We start from the raw sequence: 27,811 nt of genomic DNA on the forward strand, positions 1-27,811 counted from the left end.
AATCATGATGTGCATTACCATGCTTATGCCGATGACACTCAGTTATACATGCCGTTAAAACCCACAGATCCTAGCAGCCTAACAAATCTCACAACCTGCCTCTGATATTAAATCCTGGATGTCCCAAAGCTTTCTTAAATTTAACGATGATGAGTCTGAGGTCATTCTGTTCGGTCCCCCAAAGACCATCAGTTCTTTTGGCACTAATCTTGGCAGTCTGTCAAATAATGTTAAGCAGGCTGCCAGGAATCTTGGGGTAATATTTGATGCTAACCTCTGTTTAGATGATCAAGTCAAAAATGTTGTTCAGTCATGTTTCTTCCAGCTAAAGATAATCTCCAAAGTTAGGTCATTTTATCAATTGCTGATTTACAAAACGTTTTACATGCTTTAATCTACTCCCGGCTTGATTACTGCAACACACTTTATTCGGGCATCAGCCAGGGCTCCCTCCACCGTCTCCAGCTGGTACAAAACACTGCTGCTTGACTTGTTACCGGGACAAAGACACATGATCACATCACCCCTGGGCTTGCCTCCCTACACTGGCTCCCCGTTTGATTTCGAATAGTTTTTAAAATTTTATTGCTCACTTTTAAGGCCTTAAAGGCCTTGCTCCTAAATACATCCCAGAGTTATTGACCTGGTATGTGCCCGCTCGACCATTGAGATTTTGGATGGAGCCCTGCTGTTTACAGGTCTCAGTTTGTGACAAAGGGTGATCAGGCTTTTGCTAATAGAGTCCCTACACTATGGAACTCTCTGCCTATTGAACTCAGACACACTAAGTCTCAAGCTTCTTTAAAATCGCTTCTTAAAACGTTTCTCTGTGTGAAAGCTTCTGGAAATGTTTGATATATGTTTTTTATTGTTTTAACTGTTTTTATTCCTATTACTTTGATCTTATTCATTTTATTGTCTTTACTTCCTCTTTATTCATGTTCTTTGGCCTTATTCTCATTTATCTGCTTTGTCTGGTTTTATTTCTGTTTGTAAAGCAACATTGTTAAGAAAAGTGTTATATAAATAAAGTGTAAAAAATGTTAAAACTGCATTTTTAACATTGTCAAATATTGTGCTACATCAAATATATAATTCAGTATGACTCATTTTAAACTAACCTGGCAGTAAAGAGCAGATTTTCTGATAAAACACTTTTATCTGCCAGATGATGTGTTTGTGTGTGAAGGCATATGCAGTGTTTACACAACATCTAGTTTGTGGTTTAAGCTCAGACACATAACAAGGGTCTTGCATAGAATTGTGAAATGTAGTTTTTTTTTTTTTCCATTTTCTGCCCACTGTCCATGCCTACGCTTAGCCTGATTATAATGGTTTCCTGTTTCATACCATGCTGGGACTTTCCTTGCTCTCTCTAGCAAGAATCATACCATCTAAAAAGGTGACCAGTACATTGAAATTCAGAAACACACACACACACACACACACACACACACGTGTCAATGATTATTTTACGAATAAGTGAAAGCACAAGACACTCTAAACTTTCCATGATATCTTAGGAAAAATAAACACTATTAAATTGACTATACACTGGGCAAAGTCTGCATAGAAGCCAAAAATCTACCTAATGAAAACCCACAGAAGTAACCAACTTTTGATCCCTACAAAAAACAGAAAACCCCAAAAATAAAATACCTCACAGATATGACACTCTTGCTAACAGTGTCTTCTCTTGCTATCTGTGATTCAACCAAACACAGATGAATGGGCAACAACCTGTCATTTGAATGTCATGTCAATAAATGACCAGAACAAACAGCTGGTAACCCAGACATAACAGAACATAAATAACAAAAAGGGTCCTTGTCCATAGTTGCAAAAACAAACTAACCCTCATTACCTCAGAAACTGCCTTCAACTCTACATGAGTCAAATGTTTACTGCTGATACTGTTTGATTTGTTGTAGTCTTGACATCACTGTGGTCTTTCTGATTAGACAACAGGGTGTTGCGGTGTTGAGATATTTGTCATTTCCCCCTTATTTTCCAATATCCCTGACATTATTTTATTCCATTAAAGGACAGAAACATGTTGCCACCTGAGAAGTCTTTGACATTGTCTGTGTCTCTGATATAATTATTATTATAATATCACTTCTTCACTTCTAAGCAGTCTCGGGAGTGTTTTTACACTGATGATGCAGGTATTTAACAGCCATGAGCATTTTAGAGGAGTGAAGATTATTAGTGTCCTTAAGTCATGTTGTACCTATGTGATATCTAAACGTTATGTACATTTTAAATTAATCTAGGCACTCCAGAGGAAGTACTGTATGTTTGGTCTGTGGGTATACTCTATATTATACCTTGGTACCATGGAGTCCCCGCCTCTCAGAGTGGTAGGGTCCAGCTCAAAGATAGAAGAGATGTCCATGCCGTCAGGAACTGGCACCAAAGTGTACATGATCTTCTCCTGTGGAGCTCGCAGACGACCTCGTAAAGCTTCATTATCTGCATCCAGCTAAAGCAAGAAAACATGCAGTGAGAGAAAGCAAAGCACTGGCTACAAACTGCAGGGAAATTTACAAAATGTATAAAGACCACTGACATAATATGCTATCGACCCTCAACCATGATGAGACCAAGGAGCATGCATGTTTTCACTTTAACCTACTAGTCACCACTGAAAGCTGATTTCACAGATTAGCTCTCACTCTTGACTGAAGATGTGCACTTCAGCGAAGTGGTAAAATAAGGTATTGAACACGTTACCATTTTTCTCAGTAAATATATTTCTAAAGGTGCTATTGACAGACAGACAGACAGACAGACAGACAGACAGAAAGAAATCAAACCATAGATGTCCATAAATTAAGTTATGTGTTATAATGTTAAATGACATTAGAAGGTGCAAAAAGGCATGGAAAGCTAAGACAATCAGTAATTAGAAAGCAATCCTGTCCCTTGTCAGTGCAAATTAATATCAGCTGGTTCAGTCCCAACTGATGGCCTATAAAAAGGTGTCTCATTACCAAGGTGTCACAGAAGAAACATCTCATGATGGGTAAAAGCACTGTCGCAAGCTTATTGTTGCAAAACATACTGATGGCATTGGTTACAGAAGGATTTCAAAACTTCTGAATGTTCCAGTGAGCACTGTTGGGGCCATAATCCGGAAGTGAAAAGAACATAATTTCACCATAAACCGGCCACGACCAGGTGCTCCTGGCAAGATTTCTGACAGAGGAATAATTATCAGAAGAGTTGTTCAAGAGCCCAGGACCACTTGTGGAGCGCTTCAGAAGGACCTGGAATTAGCAGGTACAATTGTTTCAAAGAAAACGATAAGTAATGCACTCAACCGCCATGGCCTGTATGCACGCTCACCACGCAAGACTCCATTACTAAAGAAAAAGCATGTTGAAGCTCGTTTAAAGTTTGCTGCACAACATTTGGACAAGCCTGTGACATACTGGGAGAATATAGTCTGGTCAGATGAGACCAAAATTGAACACTTTGGATGTCATAATACACACCATGTTTGGAGGAGAAATGGCACTGCACATCACCAAACAAACAGCAAACTTCATATAATTGAAGGAAGGATGAATGGAAAAATGTACAGACATTCTTGATAAAAATCTGCTGCCATCTACCAGGATGATGAAGATGAAACGAGAGTGGACATTTCAGCAAGACAAACACACAGCCAAGGAAACTCTCAGTTGGTTTCAGAGAAAGAAAATAAAGCTGCTGGAATGGCCCAGTCAATCACCTGACTTGAATCCAATTGAAAATCTATGGAAAGAACTAAAAATCAGAGTTCATAGAAGAGGCCCACGGAACCTTCAAGATTTGAAGACTGTTTAAGTGGAAGAATGGGCCAAAATCACACACACACACACACACACACACACACACACACACGAGGTGTCTTGAAGCAGTCATTACCAACAAAGGCTTTTGTACAAAGTATTAAATGAATTTCAGTAAACGTGTTCAATACTTTTTCCCTGTGTCATTTAACATTATTATACATTACTTAATTTATGGACATCTATGGTTAGATTTCTTTGCATGTGTGGATTGCATGGGTTGTTACCAACATCTGGTGAAAATTCCATGTCAATAGTACTTACTGAGAAAAATGGTGACATGTTCAATACTTATTTTACCTGCTGTATACTGTAACAGTCATCACTACAGATTGTTGGGCCTGAACATAGTTGAGAACTACAGGTACACACAACATCCCTGTTAGGATCAGTATGGCTTGTACAACACTGCCACCTAATGGTGATTTTTAGTGAGACATACAGTGGTGTGAAAGTGTTTGGCCCCCTTACTGATTTCTTTTTTTTTTGCATGTTTGTCACAATTAAATGTTTCAGATCATCAAACTAATTTAAATATTAGTCAAAGATAACACAAGTAAACACAAAACGCAGTTTTTAAATGAAGGTTGTTATTATTAAGGGAAAACAAAATCCAAACCTACATGGCCCTGTGTGAAAAAGAGATTGCCCCCTAAACTTAATAATTGGTTAGGCCACACTAGCAGCAACAACTGCAATCAAGCGTTTGCGATAACTTGCAATGAGTCTTTTACAGCGCTGTGGAGGAATTCTGGCCCACTCATCTTTGCAGAATTGTAATTCAGCCACATTGGAGGGTTTTCGAGCATAAACTGCCTTTATAAGGTCACGCCACAGCGTCTCAATAGGATTCAGGTCAGGACTTTGACTAGGCCACTCCAGGGGCTTCAGCTTGAGGTCACAAACAGATGGCTGGACATTCTCCTTCTGGAGTTTTTGGTAGACAGCAGAATTCATGGTTCCATTTATCACAGCAAGTCTTTCAGGTCCTGAAGCAGCAAAACAGCCCCAGACCATCACACTGCCACCACCATATTTTACTGTTGGTATTATGTTCTTTTTCTGAAATGCGGTGTTACTTTTACGCCAGATGTAATTGGACACATACCTTCTAAAAAGTTAAACTTTTGTCTCGTCAGTCCACAGAGTATTTTCCCAAAAGTCTTGGGGATCATCAAGATGTTTTCTGGCAAAAATGAGACTTAATGTTCTTTTTGCTCAGCAGTGGTTTTCGTCTTGGAACTCTGCCATGCAGGCCATTTTTGCCTAGTCTCTTTCTTATGGTGGAGTCATGAACACTGACCTTAACTTTGGATGTTGTTGGATGTTTGGATTTTGGTCGGCCGGCCGGCCACTCCTGGGAAGGTTCACCACTGTTTCATGTTTTCGCCATTTGTGGATTATGGCTCTCACTGTGGTTCGCTGGAGTCCCAAAGCTTTAGAAATGGCTTTATAACCTTTTCCAGACTGATAGATCTCAATCTAGTACTCAGTACTTTCTTTCTCATTTGTTCCTGAATTTCTTTGGATCTCTGCATGATGTCTAGCTTTTGAAGATCTTTTGGTCTACTTCACTTTGTCAGGCAGGTCCTATTTAAGTGATTTCTTGATTGAGAACAGGTGTGGCAGTAATCAGGCCTGGGTGTGGCTAGAGAAATTGAACTCAGGTGAAATAAACCACAGTTAAGTTATGATTTAACAGGTGGGGCAATCACTTTTTCACACAGGGCCATGTAGGTTTGGATTTTGTTTTCCCTTAATAATAACAACCTTCATTTAAAAAATGCATTTTGTGTTTACTTGTGTTATCTTTGACTAATATTTAAATTTGCTTGATGATCTGAAACATTTAAGTGTGACAAACATGCAAAAAAATAAGAAATCAGTAAGGGGGCAACCACTTTTTCACACCGCTGTACATCAGCTGAGATGATGGCATTGTGACATTCTGTGGTAATCTACCGCTACTGCTGCTTACAACAAAGCAGCAAAGACAGTATGAAGCATGTCATTGACAATCACGACAATGATTTTTGTGCTAAGTTGCTGCAGCCAAGTAAAGATTATATGACAGTACCTGGAAATTAAAGGGTGTAAAGTCCACCACCTAGAGCAGAAAGCAAAGAGCCAACACAGAATTAAACAGATTAGATCAATAACAGTGGGGCAACCAGCGTGACGTTGCTAAGCACTCAGAGGAGAAGAGATCAAGTCTTACCGCGGACCGCTGCTCAGCACTCTCCTCCTCAAAGTCTGGATTCACCTGGGAAACACACCCGCATGTCAAATATCCTCCTCAGCATCATTGATTTCAAATTGTGGTCACTGTACCAGGCATCCACTTTAACTGAATGTCTACACCCCATGGCTGTAGATCAACCATGCAAGTGCTATGTTGACTGTTAAAACTGGACTTAATGCTACTATGTCAGATACATACTGTATGAAAGGCAAACGGTATGCATGGGTACAGAATTTTAGCAGTGTGAGATAAAAAGATAAAAAAGTTGACACATACCTCACCCATTTCAGCAGCCAAATAACACCCTGTGGCCAAGTGTTTAAACCTGAACAGGCTGTTCCAGTAGCCTGCACCTCCCCTACAAGGGTCATGGTGGACCACCTGGCAATGGCAAAAGACATGGAAAAGAAAGCATAAATAAGTCTTATGACAAATTGGTATGAAGCTGCATTATTTGTGTTAGTCTTAGTATGATTATTTCTGTTGCACTGAAATAATATATAGAACTTTATGCTTTCTCTCCATGGTTAGGGCACTGTGCTTTTAAGACTAGGCATTTAGTTATCAAGTTAATAAAAGGACAATGACAGCCAAACACTATTAACTGAATTAGCTTGTGGAGAACATGTTGTGCTAACCTCTACTTCCCACAGAGCTTTGCTGCTGGTGGCAGAAGTGGCAGACTGCCGGCCGGTCGTTCTAAGAAAAACATACTGCTTCTTCCTGTGGTCGTCACAAGTGAGGAACTTCTCCTGCTCTGCATGGAACAACCGGACTACATCACCCTGCCATTACATACAAACACAAAAAGTAACTTTTTTCACACATGTTAATATTTTATTTTGTAGTTTTTATTCTCTTTCCGTTGATTTGTTCAGATTTTATTTTATCTCACATACTGAGTTTTCACTGTTTTAGTTTTTTTTACCATGTTTAATGTGTTCTAATGTCTTGTTATTAGATATGTCATACACAATATGCTTTGTAGCCAGTTAAAGAAGGTGCGTTTCACAAAAGGTATTTGTGAAAATTGATTACTATAAGTTGGTGTCATACAAAAACAGGATGATACCTACCCCCTTGAGTATTGTTTCCTTGTTGTCACTCCATTTCATGAATAAAACAACTTTCCAACTCGTGTTGCAATTTACAGAATTAACCTGAAAGACAGAGGAGAGAAGTATGTGAACAAACCAGAGAAATTTAAAGGTTGGAACATGTAATTTCATCAAGAATTTTTATGTCTCATTATTTAATGCAGGCCTTTAAACTTAAGTTTCATATTCCACTTTAATGAAGCAAACGTGGGACCTACTGTATCTTGTGTCTTATTTACTGTACAGCCCTGTAAGGCAACAAGTGTTCATGTACCTCATTGCATCCTGGGTTGTCAACTAGCTGGTGGCTGCTGGCATGTAGAGGCTGTCCCGCATTCACAGGGTTAAGGACCACTTTATCACCAATCACCACCTGCAGGAGCATTATGAATACACAGAACATATTGCATTCAAAAGGAGTATCTGGTTTAGATAAATTCAATAAAATCAAAAGGAATCGGTTACTGTTACTCAGAAATAAGAAGTGACACCATAGTGTCATTTTGACTAGAACATAAGCATCCTTTAAAGCTAGGGTAGGTTAAGTATTTCAGAAGCATTTTTTGATATATTTGTTGAAATTCTCTTTACATCCCGACAGCAATCAATAAATAAAATGCTCTGGAAAAATGTTTTAAAAAATCCGGTATCTATGGCTGTCGCAGGTCCGTAACAAGCCCAGCCAGTCATCTTCCTACTGTCTGTCCTACCTACCTACCTACCTGCGCGCACTCTGCCCGTGCACTCATTGTGCATGAAAATGTGTTTTGGGCGAGTGGCTTTGGAGGGAGACCTGAAAGGAGGGGGATTTTTTTCGGTTGGATACTTTCAAAATCTAGCTGTCTCTTGCTAGTTTCTCCAATGTTACCTCATTCAGTAAAGGGCCAATAGATGTTGAGGAAGAAATCTTGAAACAAGATGAAATACTGCTGATCTGAGGGCCACTGTGTGGGATTGAGCACTCAATTTAAATTTCAAACCATAAGTATGTCACGTCCCAAGATATTTGCCATCATTCTTCAACACTGCAATTCTCTTTCCTCACAGGGTGAACATAACACGGGAGATCTGTTTACACTGGATCATGCTAGTCTCCAGATAAGCACTGGGGGAAGTCGTGGACCATATTATGTGTGAAAGGAACGGATTAGACAGAAAGGTGTAGCACTGACCCTGAGCATCACTCACTAACCACAAAGGAATATATGTAAGCATAAGCAGCAAGCATCAATAAAAAAGTTTTGGTCTAATCATCAGTGCACACACTTTAAGATGAACTCTATAATATATCCATAGTAGTCTGGCAAACACCTAGATCTTAGTCATTATTGTCTTCATCCTAATGCCTTAGGTGTCCAACATTATCTATGCAATTGAAGTGAACCATCATCATGGTGCTAAAACATCATTAGGGGGTTTCCGTAACTATAATGCATGGAAAGTGTAGATAACCAATCATGTTTGGAGTGGTTGTTTCATATTCTCTTTAAGTTTGCCTTGTTGGGCAGGTAATGAAAATGCACTTCTTAGTTTTGTCCCTAAAGCAAACTGCAGAATGTTGTGTTGATAATGAGAATACTCCGTATCTTATCCAACTACCAAAAACAACTCACAAACATAGACTTTTAAAGACAGATAATTATCAGTTCGTAGTTCATGCTTGGAAAGTCGAGCATAACGAAACAAAAGGAAGGGCAAACTGCAGCCTGAACGGGTGCTCAGATTGGGCTTATTGTCTTTTATTTTTAATTCATTCTGTCTCATAAAAACAAGCTATATGTGAGTCCATGTGACTTCTGTTTTCAAACCTTGTGAAAAGTCTAAAAATACATCCTTAATTTCCTGAGAATAATTAACTTGAATCCTACATCCTGCTCTACCCACACTGTCTCCCAGGGATCGCAACTTGTAGAAGGGCTGGATGTAGAACCAGGATCCCTCATTTCCCGCTGAGTCCAGAGTCACTCTCATGGCATTCTTCTCCAACAGTGCAGGAAGGCGCTTGTTCACTGTCAGGTATTTATTGCTTTTCAAATGCAGCAACTGTTGGCAAAACAAGAAACAGCGTTACATGATTGCAAGACACATAGCTACTATCAACTGGCACAACTGGACCCAAAGGAACTCTTCACTGAAAATATGCATCACCGGAACTGTTTGGTGTCTCTATTTCTTCTCAGAATGTTTTAAGTACTTGAAATCTCTCATCCTTAAGTGGTTCTCATGACCTCTGTTGGTTCACCTATTTAATCAACAGTTCCCAGACCTGTCAAAAATAATCTATTAGCTCGAATCATATAGGCTCCACATATTTTTGGGGCCCAAAAACTACTACTACTACTTAATCCTACAACGTGATACATGGTATTAGAACCTGTGAGTTTGCACCTGAGAGTAGACCCGAAGTGCACCTCTCTGTTACATATAATACTGTACTATCTAATTCAAAGTTAGACCACCCTTGCAAGGACTTTTTTAAAAATCTATGTTTAAAAATATTTCCTATGGCAAACCAGGAACCAATTAGTGCTCACTGCATTACTGGAATGACAGTTCATTGCAACTAGGACATCCTACACTGTATGTACTGTCTCCCTTGCGTACGTCATAGAGCATGAATGCATGACCATTCTTGGTTTCAGAAGATCTCATATCTGTGTCCAAACCATTCCTGGGCAATGAGCAAAGCAAGACATTACAACAGGCAGCTTTATAACACACCTTTGTGCTGTAGCAATTATTTAAAACTCTTCTCTGATTAAAACAGAATTATAGTCAATATCAAGCACACAGTGTTCTGCAGTTCTATTACCCAAAGCACCTTATCTCATAGGTTCCTGAACGCACCTGAATGACATTTCCATACTGGATGACTGTTCCCAGCAGCTTTCGATTTTCAGAGTCATTCTGCTTCTTCTCCAGGTCAGCAGCATGCTAAAACACAGAGCAGGGAACAGAGTTGCTCAAGAAAACACTCAGTTATCAGAGGGCAGTCGTTTTTCAAAAATACCATTTCTTGAAAGAATGATGCTACACACACTTTCTACATAAATACAAGACTGTAGTTTTATGTCACTAATACACTAATCGATTAAGTCAAAGAGCAGATAAACTAAGGTGAAGAGGACACTTACATGGAGTTTGGTGAGGAGGACTGTGTCAGTGGTGCTGTTGCCTCCAGGTTTTGCAGCCTTCCAGAACTGTTTCTGTGCTGAGTATCTGTTCATAGGACACAGCCTGAAAAGGCAGTCTGGGGACAGAAGACAAGAAGAGACAGGTATATATTTAGAGCCAAACCTCATCAAATAGTATTAGTTTTTCCCAACAAATACCAGACTGCTAGACCTCATCTTAAAGAGGTGCAACTCAAAAGACAACAGCAACGTCTTGGGAAATTGGTCCACTGGTAATATTAGTAATGGGAAAATACTCCACGTTAACACTTTGGCATTCACTATGTTATCAGTAATAGCAGGCCACTTGTATGATCACTACTGTAACAACATGAGAACTTGTGCAACTATAAGGCTAAATGGAGTGTAAATTTAAAGTATATATGATACAGTGTAGGGTTGGGCGACATTATGGTATATACTATGCAATGGTAGAAATGTGTCCACTGGTAGAGATTTCACAATGCCGTTTGCGGGAGCTCAGTGTTTCCCCTACCATTGCCTTAATGGGACCCGCCGAAAGAAAGAAACTAAATATTGTGCACTCGTTTCACTTCAGCTCAGTGTGCGAGTCTTTACTGCGTTTTGCTGTCATTTACATTTGCGCTAGTTTCTCTTCTCTGCTCACCGAGGGCGGGGCACACACAGAGGGAGCGGAGCAGAGCAGAGACAGGTGAAGTGAACTTGAGTTGACGACAACTCGTTATGTTATGTAAAGCTGAAAAACTTGTGGTGTTCTTTCTCTGGGAGATGCAGTGAGTAAGAAAAAGTATAAATAATATGTAATTTGTTAAGCTATTAATAGAGGAAAAGTCCACTAGACGCTAGGCTAATGTATGCAGTATAAAATGCCATAGGGTTAAGCTAATAATGGTGACTAGCAAAAAACAATTGTTGTCTATGAACCTTGACAGTTATATCCCCCGAAGCAGTCAACCTACGGGAAACACTGCTCTCTGCTATATATTCTGGACAGGCTTTGCAAATCAGGGCTGGATTATCGCGTGATCAATTACTGTATTGTGATATATACCGTTACCATGATATAAAATTACATATACCTTGATAGAAGATTTTGTCCATATCGCCCACCCCTAATTCAGTGTGGCAGTTTGGGGTAGAAAATAGTAAATCCTGAACAAATTCTGATAAAAACAAGACTAGATAAACTGACTTTAGAATACTTAAAATACTTGACCCTTGACTCTATACGCACAAATGGTACAGGACCATCTTCTCCTGAGGTTCTGAGATTCCCTTTATACAATACCCTATCAATATTAGAGGTAAGAATTAGAGCAATCTTGCCCGTCTAGCAGACTCTGGCAAGTCTTAAGGATGACAATGTTGGCAAGCCGTCTTGACAACTTCTGGCCACATTGCCATCAAATTTGCTGTGGATATGCAGAGAATAAATCCAAATGTTTGTGGTAACCTTATCCTCTAGCAAAAATTTGCACTAGACAAGAAATATCAAAATTTAATGGAAATATTGGATTGAAATTTACTGAGCACATTCATGCTCCCCACAGGATAAACCCTTCTCACTTTGAACCCTCTGTAAGCCCTCCTCTTGTGCTTCCTTCAGGCCAAAATATTGTGAAATGCATTATTCCACTCAGCCCTATGATGTGAAAATAGGCCGTGAAGTGGTGCAGATCTGGTGGTGTGGCCATCAAAGGGCATCAAGGTGGGATTACCAACCGGGCAGAGCAGGCACCTGCTCTGTGGGGGACCAAAGAGCTGGATTGCCCAAGGGCAATTCTGGACCATCTAGCAGGTTCTGGCCATGGAGGGCAATGACGGGCAGTTCATGCTGAAACTGATTTCTGTTCCTACTAACTAATCAATTTGCGCATGGATTAAATAATTAATTTCATGTGATTTATTTATAAATGTATACATATTTTCCTAAATGACAAAACATTGATACAAAATAAATGGAGAGGTGGCAACCTCTTTAATGAAGCTTGGCATCCAACAACACCAACAAAAACTTTGTGGATTAACCGAGACAGCTACTGGGTCACCTATTTTGCACTGTTGATGCTTTCAGACATCCCACCCACAGTCAGCCCAAACTTCCTGCCAAAACTTCCCATTTCATCTCATACATGCACATTTTAACTGAGTCAAGACATTTAGTCTTCACGGTTTACTTGCTCAGCTGTCCAGCAATAACATACTGTTTAAAAACAAACAATATCTGCCAGAAAGACTGAAATATGCAAATGTGTCCTTGTTGTGTAGCTCTGCATCCTCTGTTTAAACTGGAAGAAAATGTTGTAGGGAACAGTACAACTAAAAATCACTACACAGGATATGAATATGTTAAAAATGATTTAATTAATTAGTAGTCATCGTCTTCATACACATACAGTACAGCTATACGTTAACTGGTACAAGGGACTGATGAGCTATAACCACGGTAAAAATAGCCACTCAGGCAGCCTCCGTCAGAAATGCGGCCAACACAAGAGTCTCTAAGGATTAGCCATCATGGGGCTTGGGGTGGAGGAGAGGAGGACAGGGAAAGAGGACGCCAAGGACCAATGGAGAAAATGGGGCACTGGGAGAACATCTGTCTGCCAGGGATGAGCAATTGGGGTTGGGGAGGAAAGAAGAAAAAATAAACCAGGAAGTATGTAGATTTCATGGTAAGGGAGGTATTTTGCAGAGGATAAGTTTATAACACAAAGCTGATGAGAGAATAATGCTGGTTAATTATTGTATTTGTTAAATTATGTTTTACACTGCTCACAATATTACACCAGAAGACAAATAAAAACAAAAACACATGATGCAACACAGGAAAGTGAAATATTAGGCTAACACATTAACGTCACGTAAGAAAATAACTTGATACTGCTGTGCAACAGTAGGTAGTCTACAATATTTGAACTTGGTTTGGACTGCTAAACAAGGAAGCAAGGAAGTACAATCCGTACTTCTTGTGACACCAGTGGTACACATTTAAGTGAGCAGACCAGCTAGCAGGTAGTTAAGGGCTGTGAAATCAGTCCCTTAGTGCACTATATTTACTGTACTTCATTTTATTTAAGTGTCCAAATTCTGAGTATGAAATGTATGCTCTATATAATAATAACAACAACAACTTGTATTTTTATAGTGCCTTCCAGGGACTCAAGGATGCTTCACACATACTCGACAAATTTCCACCATGGAGTGAAAAACATGAAGACACCCAAACTGGGAATCGGGTGTCAAGATGACTTACTGTCATAACAGGAAAAGCACAGGTGGATCTAATGACATTAATGATGGCCCCATTTTACTGAAGTGTCAATAAACAATGCCAGAATTAATACACCCAATGGCAGGGCTCTGTAAGACCTAAATGGAATGCAGCCATCATTAATGGTATTAATTACACCTGTGTTTGACAAGTCAAATTGCCTGCTGTGAAAAAGGTCTACTGGTATCAGAAAAATGTTTTTCTTGCAGAAGAGGTTGCCACACAAATAATAAATAAACCTCTACTCCATCTCAGAGATACTTTATTGTAGAATGTGAACTGTAAAGTTCGACATTGACTACTGACAGTTTGTAGTTTGCTCCTTCACTGTGAACTGACACAGTGGTCATCTCAGATTCATAGCAGATACAATGAATTTCAACAGGGCTTTCATGATAAAAATGTGTCAAAACATCCTTAGATTTTTCTCAAAACATTCCTGCACCATAATCTACTTTTTCCCCTGTATAACTATAGGCTCAGTATGTTCCAAACAGTTATGTTTTCACAAAATTATGACCGAATAAACTACTTCCATGTTAATCCTCATGCATGACCCTTTCAAGCTCGCGAGAAGGCACTTAGGCCATCCACCCCCTGCTCTTCCACTGGTCACAATCACTATCTTGTCTGTCAGTCACTAGCTGTTGACTGTTGTAGTTTACAGACTGGCTCCCAGACATCTCACTGTAACAGTACCTTCTTCTATAAAACACCACAAAACACCAACATCGTGGTAGCTAGTTTTTCCCACCTGATTTACTTTTAATTTACTTTATCTTCATTACATTTGCCATGGTAAACGTCTACTCAGCCATGATCTGTTTTGTTTGTAAGAAGTGAATGACACTAGCAATTTATTAGCAGTGATGTATACAAAACAGTTGACAATGCCATTGGTCGTGTCTGGGTCCCTTTTATCTCCTCATCAGTGTGTCCTAAGATGATGTGCATGACTAGATACCACTTGAGGTAAATTATACATTTTTGTGTGTTTTGTAGTTTGGATGAACTGCACCTGTAAATATAGCTAAAGAAAGCTGGAAACATCCAATAATTTGAATCTTCACATGCTGATGTGATAACAGATCCAGCCTTGTTAACCAGCTCCAGACCCAGGTGATATTTAAAGCTGTAGCATACAAAGTTCACTGCTGCTTAGGTTTTAAACTGACCTGCCAAATTCTATCAACAAGGAAATACAGAAAACAAACTCACATATACTCAAACTCTTAAACAAAAAGTATTTGGTCTATTGTCTGGACAACAGGGCAGCTCATTTTGGTCGTCCCTTTTTGTTGATACAAGAATGAGTTACATTTTGTTTTAGGTGCCCTGCATGTTTAGTAGTTTATATCCTCCAGAAAAACTGCTTGTTGTGAAGAATGAATGTTTAATTTCGTTTGGCCATTTGATGCATAATGTTCAACAATAATGTTTAATCTTAATACTTAAAGACACATTTAAATAATATCTAACTTCTTATGTACATTTACTGTATGATTCAAACACCTAATTTAAGGGTTGGTTCACAGAAATTACACATAAACATTACTTGACTTGCGTCTAGTGAGATCTAGTCATGACAATGGTTTTGGTTTTATTTGTCTGTCTGTGAGGTTTCTGCTGCCACCCCAGTACAACACACAGCACTGAAAAACTCAGCTATAATGTCTTTTACTAGAAACAATATGCTGGTTACTCTGGAAAGTCCACAGAACATGCTGTCAACTGTTTTCATGGGAACTACTTTATACAAAGTATAAAGTATATACACTTTATGAGCTTTTAATGATTCATTGAATATTGCTTAAATAAACAGCATAAAGTTTACATCCTTTTGGACATAACTAGCATAACATTCATAGGCAGCACTCCTGCAATGCTCGCAAAGTACAGTACATACACAGTGATAAACAAAACAAGATGCATCACGTAGCACAACTGAAAATGTACACCCTAGGCTAACATGGCATCTCTATAATTGTATAATATTTACCCATTTTCTGGATGAATGGAACATTTGTGACAATACGAAGCCAGAGTTATATTACTGCACACAAAGTGATGATTTTGAGCACACAGAGATATGCAAAGGTCTCCTGCATGCACAGTCTCACTTGATCTCTCAAAGCTTTTGTGTATAGATAAAAAAGGTAAACTCATTTCTCTCTCTCTCTCTCTCTCTCTCTCTCTCTCTCTCACACACACACACACACACACACACACAAGCCACTCAGATCAGAGAGAAAGAAGTAAGGTTTAACATGCTGTGCTATAGCTCCCTGTGATACAGACTTTTTACATAGCTTAACTTTTGCTTTTTCATGGTCATGGGATGACTTAAAGGTGCCAGTAGCACATTTAGTTTAGGCAGGGTTACTGTGCTGTTACTGCTGTTTTATGGTGTTAAACCACAGCTTTGAATATGATTTGAATAGCTCAGTTAGAACCAGACAGGTGAAGTTTCTTTGCATCCCCAAATGGAAAGGCAGTGTCTTGTTTAAATCCATAAAACAAGGTTACCTATCTGCTGTTCACCCAATCTATAGAACTCATCCTGGTGCCGAAATCTGGCACATAGGCCTCTGAATGCACAGGGCCAGTACAGTTAGCAGCAGATAATACAGTGAGTAATAGCTTGCACTTGTAACTTTAGTGCATCAATCATGGTAGAGAATGGTCATCCTGGGCATTTATTAGCAACACTTCTGGAACCTGAGTCACAAAAAATATTGATTTAGGGGAAGGGGGACTCTATTGTTGGGTACATTATCTGCTGATTGGTGCTTTCTGCAATGAACTAGTAAAAAACAAACAGTCAGTTGCCTCATATTGCTTTGAAAACAGCTAACAGAGTTCATGAGGCCAAATCATCTGTGCTTGAAAACTACAGGGGAATAGTCTTGAAAATCAATTAAACCGATGCAACCACAGACAAATTGCATCAACAAGGAACAGGAAGGTGTGAACTACCAAAAAGAGATGTTACAAACATACACAGCGTATAGATGGTTAACAAATGCAGTTGACAAATACTATTTGGCATGCAGCCACAGGCATAATTTTATAAGGAGACAATGGACTCTTTCTTAAAAGGGAAAATTCTGCACTTTTTATGTGGATGTCCAGTTAGTGTTGATGGTAAATGTAGTCCATTGAAGCAATAAATTCCTCAGTGCATGTTATATTTACAGAGAAAGCAGAGTTTGCCAAGTAGTTCTTCCTGCATGAAAGTTTTACTCCAAACTTGGGTAGAGGTGTGCTGGAGACCTTTTTCATAATCCCGAAGATAAACTGGAAAAGACAGACAAGACCAGCAGGGCTGAGAGGAGTGAGTATTTTTGTCACATAATGCTATGTTTTGGCCAGCAAAGTAATAGCTAACGTTATAGGCTAGGGTGGTTCTCCAGGCGATGTTGGACTAATGTTGTAATATTGAGGGACAGTCAAGAGAAACTGTGCGAACGTTAAGCCTCATTTGAAGCCATGTAAATAACGAGAGTAGAAGCTTGGATGTCAGTAACTGTTTGTTCATGTTGCTTTTTGTGGAACTTTATTACTGCAGCTAGCGTTAGTGTTGTTGCTGTTATACGGAAGCCCGTTCTGCTCCGATCCTCGCCGGTGTGTGTGTGTGTGTGTGTGTGTGTGTGTGTGTGTGTGTGTGTGTGTGTGTGTGTGTGTGTGTGTGTGTGTTGCTGTTTTATGTAAATATACTTAATAGACATGCCCTGAAGGTAACGATATAGCTATGTGTGAAACAGAAATAGTCAAACTGCAGGAATTAATATGCTTGACAACGTACATTTGTTTCAATACGGAAACCCACTGGGTGGGCGTGGGCGTGAGAAGCTCACGTGCAATGCATCCTGGTACATGTAGGCGCTGAAGGCACAGCTCTGCTGGCAGTGCCACTGAGGAGAACTCGGCTTTCTCAGTCAATACAGCATGCACTGAGGAATGTATTGCTTCAATGGATTACATTTACCATCAACACTGACTGGACATCCACATAAAAAAGGTGCCGAATTTTCCCTTTAAATTAGTCATCAATGCTGTGGACATGATGTCTGTACATCAAAGTTTTAAAATGTATTAAATTAAATTCAAATTTCACAATTATTAGGCCATAGGTCATTAATTTGTCTTAACACTGAATCCATATCTTAATTTCAGCATAAAAATTCTATCAAACAGAGAAAATAGAATCTGCACACTTGTTCATGTTTATCACTTAAATCAATCATCGATTTGAATTACAGCTAACATGCCCCTTTCTCAATGGTTCAGATCAAGATGTCATGTTTAGTGTGTGTGCATTAAACACACAAATAGCATCCCATTATGAACAATCCACTCAGTTAACACTGTAACTTTAGTGGCACGAGCAGTTCCCAGTAGATGTCTTTCACAAAGCGGATGTGAAAATTACACTCTTGCATGAAACCTAATATGACCCACCTTTGCAGTAGAGTGTTAAATAGTGACTCAGCTACTTCAAAAAAGGTAAAGACTAAAGAGATTTTATTTTTGTTCATTTCATCTACCCTGCACTGCTCCAAAGTGTTACAGTATACCTTCATTTTGCTCTTGATTTAATTTGTTAGCTTAGTAAAAACAGGCTACTTGCTTAACGTGTTATGCGGAAAGTAAATTCTGTTAAGTACTGCAGATCATCAGTTTGACTGAACAAAGAAATGCTTCATACTTCACAGGATGAACTTACTCTAAGATTGTTTAAAATAATGTTGTTTACACCTTTAGTGGTCATGCATTGATCAAGCTCCAGCAGGGCACGTGTTGTTCAAACATCAAGGTTGTCTTTTGGTCTGAAAGTCACGTTAGTGTTCTGAGAAAATCCATGTTTTCTTGCTTAGGAAGGTTCCTAACTGATTGAAATGACCTAGAAGTATCTGAGTGGCAGCCATGGTCGAATTCTCTAAATGCAAAGGAAAGGTGCTTCAGTGCTTCCTTTCTTATTTCATTTAGCATAAGGTACACTGGACCATCTTACAACAGGAAAGGAGATAATACCGTCCCACAATTCCTTGTGGCAGCAACATTTAAAGCGATGCACCATTCGGCCGTTCACGAAAACAAACGATCAACATGACCAACAAGTTACTGTTGCTTATTAAGCATTTTCCATCATGTGCCATAACTTGCTAATATGCTTACATGTTTCGAATTTTCAACAATATGTTAAACCTATAGGCGAACTATGAACGTGACTGGGAGCCTATATTCCTTTTTTAATTTCAATTCCAACTTTGGTGATGAAGTAATATTTTTCACTGGGTTGTCTACGTTTATATAGCCTGCATGAAACAACACGGTAAGAACGCAGGGGGTGAAGTATCTAAGAAGTACTTTTAGTAGTCCATGGTCCATCTTCAGAACATTGTAGTTTCACCACAGCAGACCCACGTCAGTAACATCTGCCGTTGCATAATTACGTAGCCTAGTGTAAATGCAGTCAGATTCTCTTAGCACCATGGTTGTCTTTTTCTAAATCCTCATGAATTCTCCTTCACATCTTTCCTTGACCTCCATGAGATGAAGTCAAGGAAAAGTGTTTAGGAAAAGACACAAGACGTAATTCTATTAACTTTGCGACTGCAGCCCATGTGTAATAATCCCACTTCTGATGAACCGCCATACTCTGCACCTGCTGTGAACCAACGAGCAGTGCATACTCACTGGAACCGCAAAATCATATGAACATGGCACACCCTGATATGCTGTCAGAACAAACCAATCAATAGAACTGCCTCATTACAAATCACTTTTTTCCAGATAAACTGAGTGACCAGAAAAACAGAAACACCTGTGATGCAGAATCGTCAGTTCTGTGGTATGTTCTGAGAATGTACTTTGAGGTGGTGTTGTATTGGACTAAAATATATTGAAAAATGTATTAAACACCTTAAAATATGCTGTGACGCAATAAAAACACTATAAAAATACATAATACAACCTAAAAATGACTATTCAGTTCAACACTTTTCTGCTACAGTCTCAACAGCAGTTAAAAAAGTTTCACAAAAGGTTGTGTTTTATTCCATCACTATTGATACCCTCCCCTTCACCTATGCTAAGGCAGTGTCTACTGTACATGGGACATTCGACATTGTATGTCTTGAAACCTGTATACATTTTACTGGCTGACACTGAACATGATGGTTATCTGCACCTACATACCTTTGACTTTTCTCAAATCTTTGCTTTTTTTTTTAAAGATAGGTAGACTGGGCTTTTTAGAGGACTGTCTGCCTCAGCCTGGGAATCATCCTCGCTTCACAGAGCTCCCCTCCTCACACCTGGTTACTCATTCAACTTGTTCGTACAATAAACCAAAAACTTTAACTCTCTGTTTGAGTCGTGCTTTTGGGTCCAGAATCTCTGTGTATTATAACAAACTGAGTCTTGCTATACTAGAATAATTTAATCTAAAATTGTCTGCCTTCTGTTTGGGAAACTGTTCACCCTATGTCTTACTTTGTAAGCATATATACAGTTAAACTGCTTTCAATAAAAGATGGACATTTATACTTTATGACTTAGGGCAGGGCTATTCAATTGGGCCAGATTTTAAAACCAGGATATGTAGATGGGCCAGACATTTTCAGCAGCCTATTAAAAACCTTTAGTTTTTGGTAATGACACATTTTAAACAAATGCAAATGGCGTTTTGATATGGTGGTAAAATAAACAAATAGTTGCCAGTCCAGGCTATTGTCAAATTTATGTTTCAGTGTTGACAGACATATTTTCAGTAGAGCACTTCCCTACTTGTGACTGTCAATAGCTAGATGTTTTGAAAAGCTAAGCATGGTTGGTCTACAGAATTCTGATTCAGACATTCAATTCAGGTTGTGACCAAAATAAGCCCACCGACTAGATCAAGTTTTTAAAAAAACAGCTATACAGGCCCAAATAATCTCTAAAGAAAAGTTACATAATATCAAACAATGTGCAAATTTATCTATGAATCTATGTTGTGGTAAAAGGATCTTAGAGAATAGTCCTCCACAGTCAGTCTGTATGCATTATCTTCTTCCTGGTTACACTCAAGGATGAAAGACAGAGCACCAATTATGACATTGACAGGGATATGTTAAAAAGGTCCTGCAAGGCTTCCTGTGTATAAAAAAGGTCAATTGAATTTAATCAATTTGGAAAGTACACTGTTCAAAGTAGATGGAAATCGCATTGGCAATGGTGTCATTTCACTCTTAATTTACTAAAGACCTCCCTCAGAAAGCTGCCAAAACATCTAGAAATGTATTTGTTACACAGTGGCAGCAAATTTCATACACTCACTGGCTACTACATTAGCTACCATTGTTGTCACCTGGTCAGATGATCATCCATTTCTGTAGTGACTGATGACAGGATCAGAATTTGCCATAAAAACTGCACAAGTTTATGTACCCATCCTGTCTTGTGTAAAACAGACAGCAGTTGGTTGTGTAATGATGTGCCAAATGTTTTCTTAGGACATTTCTTTCCAAGTGAGCCTATCTGAATGCAACAGCACTCACTGGCATTGTTGCTAACCAGGTAATCATGGCTGCAGTCAAGCCCTTTTTCAAATAGATGTTTCGAACAAGATAATATGCCAATATAATTATTACCATCAACATGGTTTCAAGAATACAAGAGTGACTTTATTTCAATCCAGTGACCTGCACAGCCTCCAAATTTGAACACAGTAAAGTATCTTTTTGTGGAAGGGGAGGGTCACAGCATGAATGCATGGTTTAAAATGAGCAAGCACTATTGAACCAAAAATATTTAACCAGCATGAACCAAAATCGTTACAGACAATTTTAAATACCCTGTCAACAAAAAAATGCCTTCAAGCTGGCAAAAGCGGCTCTTACCCAGCACAGCCACTTCCTCCACTATTACGTTTTAGTAAAGATCTAACAGCATGAGAGACTGATATTAGGAGAGAATTATTTATTTATTTACATATCCTGCAACACAAACTACTGTATGACCCAAATTACTTAACAGAGAATCGTCTAACGAACCCTTAAGTAATGAATTAATCTACAATATGTGCAGCCAAATTAAAAAGTAAACAAAACAAAGCACACAACTGCATACTGAAAAGACAAGCACAAACACAAGCCAGTGACTATCCTATCTACTTGTATAGTCTTCGTTTGGATGATTTTTATCAAATACTGATTCACTATAGGCTTGTATTAAGTTTCTATACAAGAAACTAATGTCACTTATCTAGGTCTGTCTTATCTTTTCTTTCATTTTCAGATAACATTGTTTAAATTTACCCTTTATTTAACCTGAAGAACATCACTGAGATTAAAAATCTGTTTTTCCAAAAGTGTCTTGGTTGAAATAGGCAGCAATGGCCACAACTGCAGGAATTCCTATAGCAGATACTTGATGGAGACTTTTTGTAAAAGTACCATCAAATTGTTGGATAAGTTTGTAGAAGCACTGTTAATGTGAAGCATTTTTCTTTACATCATTTCTGATTTACTATCCTCACCCTATTTTTCCCTTGAATTTTATGGAATCAAATGCTCCAGACCTGCTTCTTCTTCTACTTCTAAACTACAGCTGACCCGTCTGAAAGAACACCAAAGATTATGTCAGAAAATAAGTAACGAAGAAAATAAAACAATAACTTTTACCCAAACTGCTGAACAGTAAAACTACTACAGTGACATTGGGAAAATAATGTTTAATATAGTACACTTAAACTGCCAAAAATCCTGACTTATACCATAGACATTAAAATATCATTAAGTGAAAAGTGAGTGATTTTGAGGTCTTACCTCTGAATTTCTTGGGTGGGTTGTTGAGGTCGCCTGTGTCTGGTTGCACCACACAGCGGTCATCCACAAGCCTGGGGACACAGCCATCATTATGATGAGTCAATCACTCAAGACACATACAACTTAAATAGACTTTAAATCTCAATAACCCTTCCAAAAGCTTTCATTTTCCATATATGAACTATAGGTTGGGTTACAGGTTGTGAATTATGCAACAAGCTAAAGAGACAAATAAATTAGCTAACAGAAACCACCCCACAATCTGAATTATTTTGCCAATTCATGCAGCTCTTGTACCTCAAGTCAGTTCTCCAAAATCTCATAAAAATCACCTACTTTTTAGTAAGTAAGGTATTGGATTTCTATCATGTTCTTCTCGGGTAATTTTGTTCTCAACAACGTCTCCAATTACAGACAGAAACTGACAGATTCGATTAGAATGACAACTATGTCCCAGAAACTATACACCGTGGTCACTAAGTCTTTTTCACAGCATTTTGACATGTCATAGCAGGAAAATCACAGGTCTATCTAATAACATCAGTTAATGGCTGCATTCCATTTAGATGTGTCAGTTCCAGGGTTCTGGTATTGTGAACGCTCACTAACTGGCCTAGCTTACTCTGACACCTAAGGTACCCTGTGGAGTTTTTGACCATTAGTAGCACTACGGAGCAGGTGTTTTATCAGTGGCTCCCCGTTTAGTTTGTCTTGTGCACAGACACGAGGACCCACATGCATGCGCACATGGATGACATACAGTCACATAGTCCTGTCAATGGTGTCAGACTATTCCACTGATCTACAAGTGGCGGTAACATGCCAAGATATGCAGCGATGTGCCAGCAAAGGCAGAGAAGAAGACTGCTAGCTGGTACACATGGATAAAAAAATGCTGGAGAAAGAAAAAACAATCGAATTTGAAATGTTTTATTAGCTCTGTTTGTTTATAAGAAAACTCCACAAGGCACCTTTAAATGGAGAGAGCCATTGTTAACAGAATTAGTAATTATTGTGCTTTTCCTGCTATATCAAGTCTAAATGTCTACTGTGAAAAAGGCCTACTGGATATAGAAACTGCTCGATTTAATCATAAGTGCCAGCTCATTCATAACACATGAATAGCAGGATAAAGACATATTTCATTGTATTGACAACAAACATCACATTGGAGACACAGGAAGGTGTTCAATATTCTCCAACACCTGAGTTTAAAGTCTAAACCTCTTCTACCCACTGAAAGAGTGCGATCCACCACACTAAAAAAAGGCTGTGCAAACATAGCTCATGGGATCCCAATATATTAACAACGTGGCAAGAACTACTGTAAATCTGCTCATTGTACTGTTTAGGCCCAAAACGTCACTGTTATTGAGGGTGTCATCTCATATAGCAGTCTAACATTAGCCCTATTATGAGACACTTGGCCGACGATACTTGTGGCTAGCTAGCCATGTTGCCGGCTGCGTTGAGGAAAGTGGGAGTGCATCATCTAGTGGCTGTTATCAATGTTATCAATAGCACCTTTAATATTAATGGAGCATGGGTAGGTTTCCTCTGCATTCCTGCCGCAGTATTATGAAAAGAAATATGTGGTGTAGCAGAAGTTGTCAACCAAGGACTGAGAGGATGAGGTTATAGATTTCTGATCTGGGGCACAAGTGATAGTACAATCTATCAGTGTACCTGTAAACAACAGGGGAACCAGGGCCTTTCTTAAAAAATGCAACAGAACGCTACCTCATCATGATCTACTTTAGCACCATTATTCCACCTTGTCTTGCAATTTCTCCGAACAACATACAAAATATGTTGGTAAAACACTTTTTAAACTTAGCACCATCGTACCCCGGAATTCTGGGGAAACCCCTGGGAATACTATGAGATAGTAGATGAGCACAAATACAACACTTCAGTAGGATGTTCTAGCCGGTCGAGTCAGTTACATCTTTTTATAGCTCATGCAGTATACACTGCACCGCAGGATCTCTGTCATGATGAAGGAAGAAAGCACATGGTGTGAGAATCTCCTCTATAGAAATGAAGAGCCTTGATCATACTGATGCACTAATAGGCGAAGGTCCAAAAAGAACAGGCCATCTGTATCCAAGGTCAAGAAGAAACCTCCTCTTGCATGCTGGGATACAGCTTCATAGCTACATCTCAGTCTCCCAGCATCAAGACGTTGGGCAGCATCCTCTCTGAGAAAGCAGTGGTCCAGGTGGTTGCAGCCGTTTCACGGGGGTCACATTCAGTATGCTGACAGCAAAAGCAACACCAAATAAAATAATGCTATTTATAGTTACGTCCTTATGCCCTCTTCTCTTTAACAGGAGTGCTAACAGCAGCAGGGGGGGGATTACTAGGCATAACATTACGAGATGGGAAATTTGACAAACGAGCTCTGTCATGGTGGCAGTCTTCAAAGCTGTGCACACATTTGTTGCCATGGTGGGTGACGCACAACACTAAACTGTGAAAGAGCATGATTTCTGAGAGCTGGCAAGGAGGAGGGCTCAGCAAGGCCTGTGGTGAGTGGCAAATATAATAGAGACATGATAAGAGGAAAAAGATTGCAGTGCTTAAAAAAGGAGAGGACAACACAGATGCTGTTCTCTTTTTCACCTTGGGAGAAGAAAAACAAACACCCTGGGGGAGAAAATAGCAACGAAAAAGAGGAAAGAGACAGGCTTGATGCAAGAAAATGGAGCCTGACATGTTGGATATTCTGTCAGCTATGATGGACAGGGACATTCACATCAATGATTGCCTGTTTTAGCCTTTTGTTATTTCTGACTGTCAATTGTATTCAAGATTTGCTCCATTTACACATAATGAGATGCACTTTTAACTCATTGCCTACAATTATGGAGGAGAGAAGACGTCAAGTACTTAAATAAATGGTGCTCAGCATGTGACAGGAAGAGACAGGGTAATTTGAGGCCAGAGTACCAACTGAGCACAGAATATCAAGGAAACAAAAGGAGAGCAATGACTACTGCAGGATCCACCACTTCTCAAATAAGACAAATTTATTCTGTAGAACATGGTATACTGCTCTGCATTCATAGATAAGACAAAATCATCAGTTTAAGGAAAATAGATATTTGACTGCAGTCAATCTTCCTATTAATTAGCTCACAAGTTCAAGAGGTACATATATGACTATAATATAACAGGAAAAAAAACTTTTTTTCCCTTCAAAACACCGGTTTCCTTTGTTTCACTGAAATCAGATCACTTATTATTCACCATAAAATGTGGAGGAACAATGGGTAATGTTTATGCTGACACTTGGTAATTGCCACCACCCAAACAGAGGCATTAAATCCATCCATATATGAGTCCATCCATTATACTGCCCCATCAACTCAACACAGCCAATATTGTCTGAAGCTCCATCCATCCAGCAAGCTCACCTGGAATCCTGCAGCATGAGGTAGCAGGGACGTGGAAGTAGCGAAAGGGTCATGAAAGCCCACATAAAAACAAGCAGACTTACCCTAAAGTGCTGATAAATCCACTGGTGGAGCCCTCTGCATACAGGGAACAAATGTCCCCAATATGGAGGAAACTGGACATCTTGTCCGACATGGTTCCTCAGGGTTGACAACACCTGCAAAAGATTGACAACAAAAAGGTCTTTAAAGCAGTATACATACATATAGAGCGGAGCTCAGCAACTCACACGCTTTGAAACGTTATTAAATATTTCACTCAATTAGTCAACTAAGTGATCAACAGAAAACTAACCAAAGACAATTTTGATAATCCATTAGTCGTATACATCATTCATTAAGTAAAATACTAAACATTTGCTTGTTACAGCTTCATGTCCGTGCACACATGGGTTGTCAAGCGGATATAGTTGAAAAGAAATTGTAAACAGCAGCGATTATGATCACCTAGGGGGATCTATCATTACTTTTATGACATTGATTCAGCTACTGCTGGAGATGGTGGTTGGTTGTGAAGTTTTTTAGCCCATCCTCAGAGCACCACCTACTGTAAGACCATGAGTAATAATTGTGGAGCAATAACCTAACATTAATATTATTTACATTAGACATTAGAAATAGAAATAACTGAGCTATAGAGCTAATCTTTGCCCTTCTATGAATGTGTCCTGTGCATTTTGTTAATATGGGTTCTGTCCTCTTCAATTTAAAGCATAAATCTAAAAGACATAAATACCATGAATGAGTACTTAACTTTACAGCTTATTCAAGTTGTCAAATTATCAGAAATGAAACAGTGAAAACTTCCTGCCAAAAGAACGAAATGAAGTTTTTCTATGCACTGTGCTATTGTTAGCTGTGTGAAACCAATACATATACATCTTAAATTTAGGTCCCCACTCTTTAGTCTGTTTCCAGGTACAGAGAATATAAGGCTGTGTAAAAGAACCCAACACCACAAAGAGTGGTCTGTCATGTTTCTGTTGACAAAGATAATTTTAGCTTGGACTTTAGCAATGTACCATCAAACGAAAACGTCTTAAAGGAGGAAATCACAAAATATGACATTTTTCATTAAATATACGTTTATTTCTATAATATTGATTTGTGCGTATGAAGCTGAAGGTCATATTTACCCAGATGCAGATGCCCCACACCACTCCATTCAACTGTGACACATACACTAACCTTACATAAAGTTTGGATTTTGTTCTGTACAGCCCATTGCCACAATAAGTTATTTGAACGTTTTGTGACACATTTAACAGTTTTCCAAGATGCCAAATAGGACACAAACATCTCTGCTAGCTGAATTAAATGTCAAGTCGCCTCTGTTTTGTTTTTTTGGGGGGGGTTTTTTCGCACGAGCTGCAGCAACACAACAGCGCGTGGGCTACTTCCTTGACAGGGATGCTTACAGCTCAGTGACAAAATGAACAATGCCCTAGCTGGAAAACTACAGACAGACGAGGACTTTACCTGACAGAAATGAAAGAACGCGCCAAAGATAGAGAGACAAGAACGTAAAGAAGTGGGTCAGCACAGGATAATTTCCACAGCGCTATCCTCGGTTAAGTCCATGGTAATGAAACTCCAGGTAAGAGCAGGCTGAGCGGCGTTATCTCTGACAGCTGAATGCGTCCTCGGCAACAATCCGCTTCTTACCTCCTCCACATGTCACTGAGGGAACGCCCCTTTCGTTACTATTTATACTGCAGCAAAGCTCCCTGGGTAATGCAGTTCTTTAGGCATTTAAACTGTCACGTGCAGTGCTCATAATAAGTAACTCCAAGTATACTCCAAATCAAAGCGGCGTTGTTGTCTTGAGGTTTTCATCTTGGAGGAGGAGAAAGTGGTGGCCTTATTCAATGCAGTTTAATTACTAAACAATTACTTTATTAATCCCGAGCAGAGCACACATCTCAATAAAACA

At 39.1% G+C, this 27,811-nt stretch overlaps 1 protein-coding gene across 14 annotated transcripts in view; it reads right to left on the reverse strand.

Annotated features, from left to right (window-relative positions):
* The window catches only part of itpr1b (inositol 1,4,5-trisphosphate receptor, type 1b), a 98,034-nt gene extending 70,446 nt beyond the window's left edge, over positions 1 to 27,588 (reverse strand). For 2 of the 14 annotated variants that reach the window (XM_044166824.1, XM_044166758.1), the window contains exons 1-13: positions 27,358 to 27,585; positions 25,923 to 26,036; positions 22,421 to 22,491; positions 10,313 to 10,428; positions 10,026 to 10,112; positions 9,063 to 9,221; positions 7,453 to 7,551; positions 7,158 to 7,241; positions 6,720 to 6,866; positions 6,358 to 6,462; positions 6,058 to 6,102; positions 5,917 to 5,946; positions 2,331 to 2,485 (exon numbers count right to left, since the gene is read on the reverse strand). In XM_044166824.1, coding sequence (XP_044022759.1) covers positions 2,331 to 2,485; positions 5,917 to 5,946; positions 6,058 to 6,102; positions 6,358 to 6,462; positions 6,720 to 6,866; positions 7,158 to 7,241; positions 7,453 to 7,551; positions 9,063 to 9,221; positions 10,026 to 10,112; positions 10,313 to 10,428; positions 22,421 to 22,491; positions 25,923 to 26,014 — 1,190 coding nt within the window. In that variant the 5' untranslated portion in view covers positions 26,015 to 26,036; positions 27,358 to 27,585. Of the gene's footprint in view, positions 1 to 2,330; positions 2,486 to 5,916; positions 5,947 to 6,057; positions 6,103 to 6,357; positions 6,463 to 6,719; positions 6,867 to 7,157; positions 7,242 to 7,452; positions 7,552 to 9,062; positions 9,222 to 10,025; positions 10,113 to 10,312; positions 10,429 to 22,420; positions 22,492 to 25,922; positions 26,037 to 27,357 lie in introns of all 14 variants that reach the window. The other 12 variants (XM_044166815.1, XM_044166842.1, XM_044166804.1 and 9 more) reach the window with 9 other exon arrangements.
* Positions 27,589 to 27,811: the final 223 nt, after the last annotated feature.

Source organism: Siniperca chuatsi, linkage group LG2 (assembly GCF_020085105.1).
Source record: "Siniperca chuatsi isolate FFG_IHB_CAS linkage group LG2, ASM2008510v1, whole genome shotgun sequence".
NCBI lineage: Eukaryota > Metazoa > Chordata > Actinopteri > Centrarchiformes > Sinipercidae > Siniperca > Siniperca chuatsi.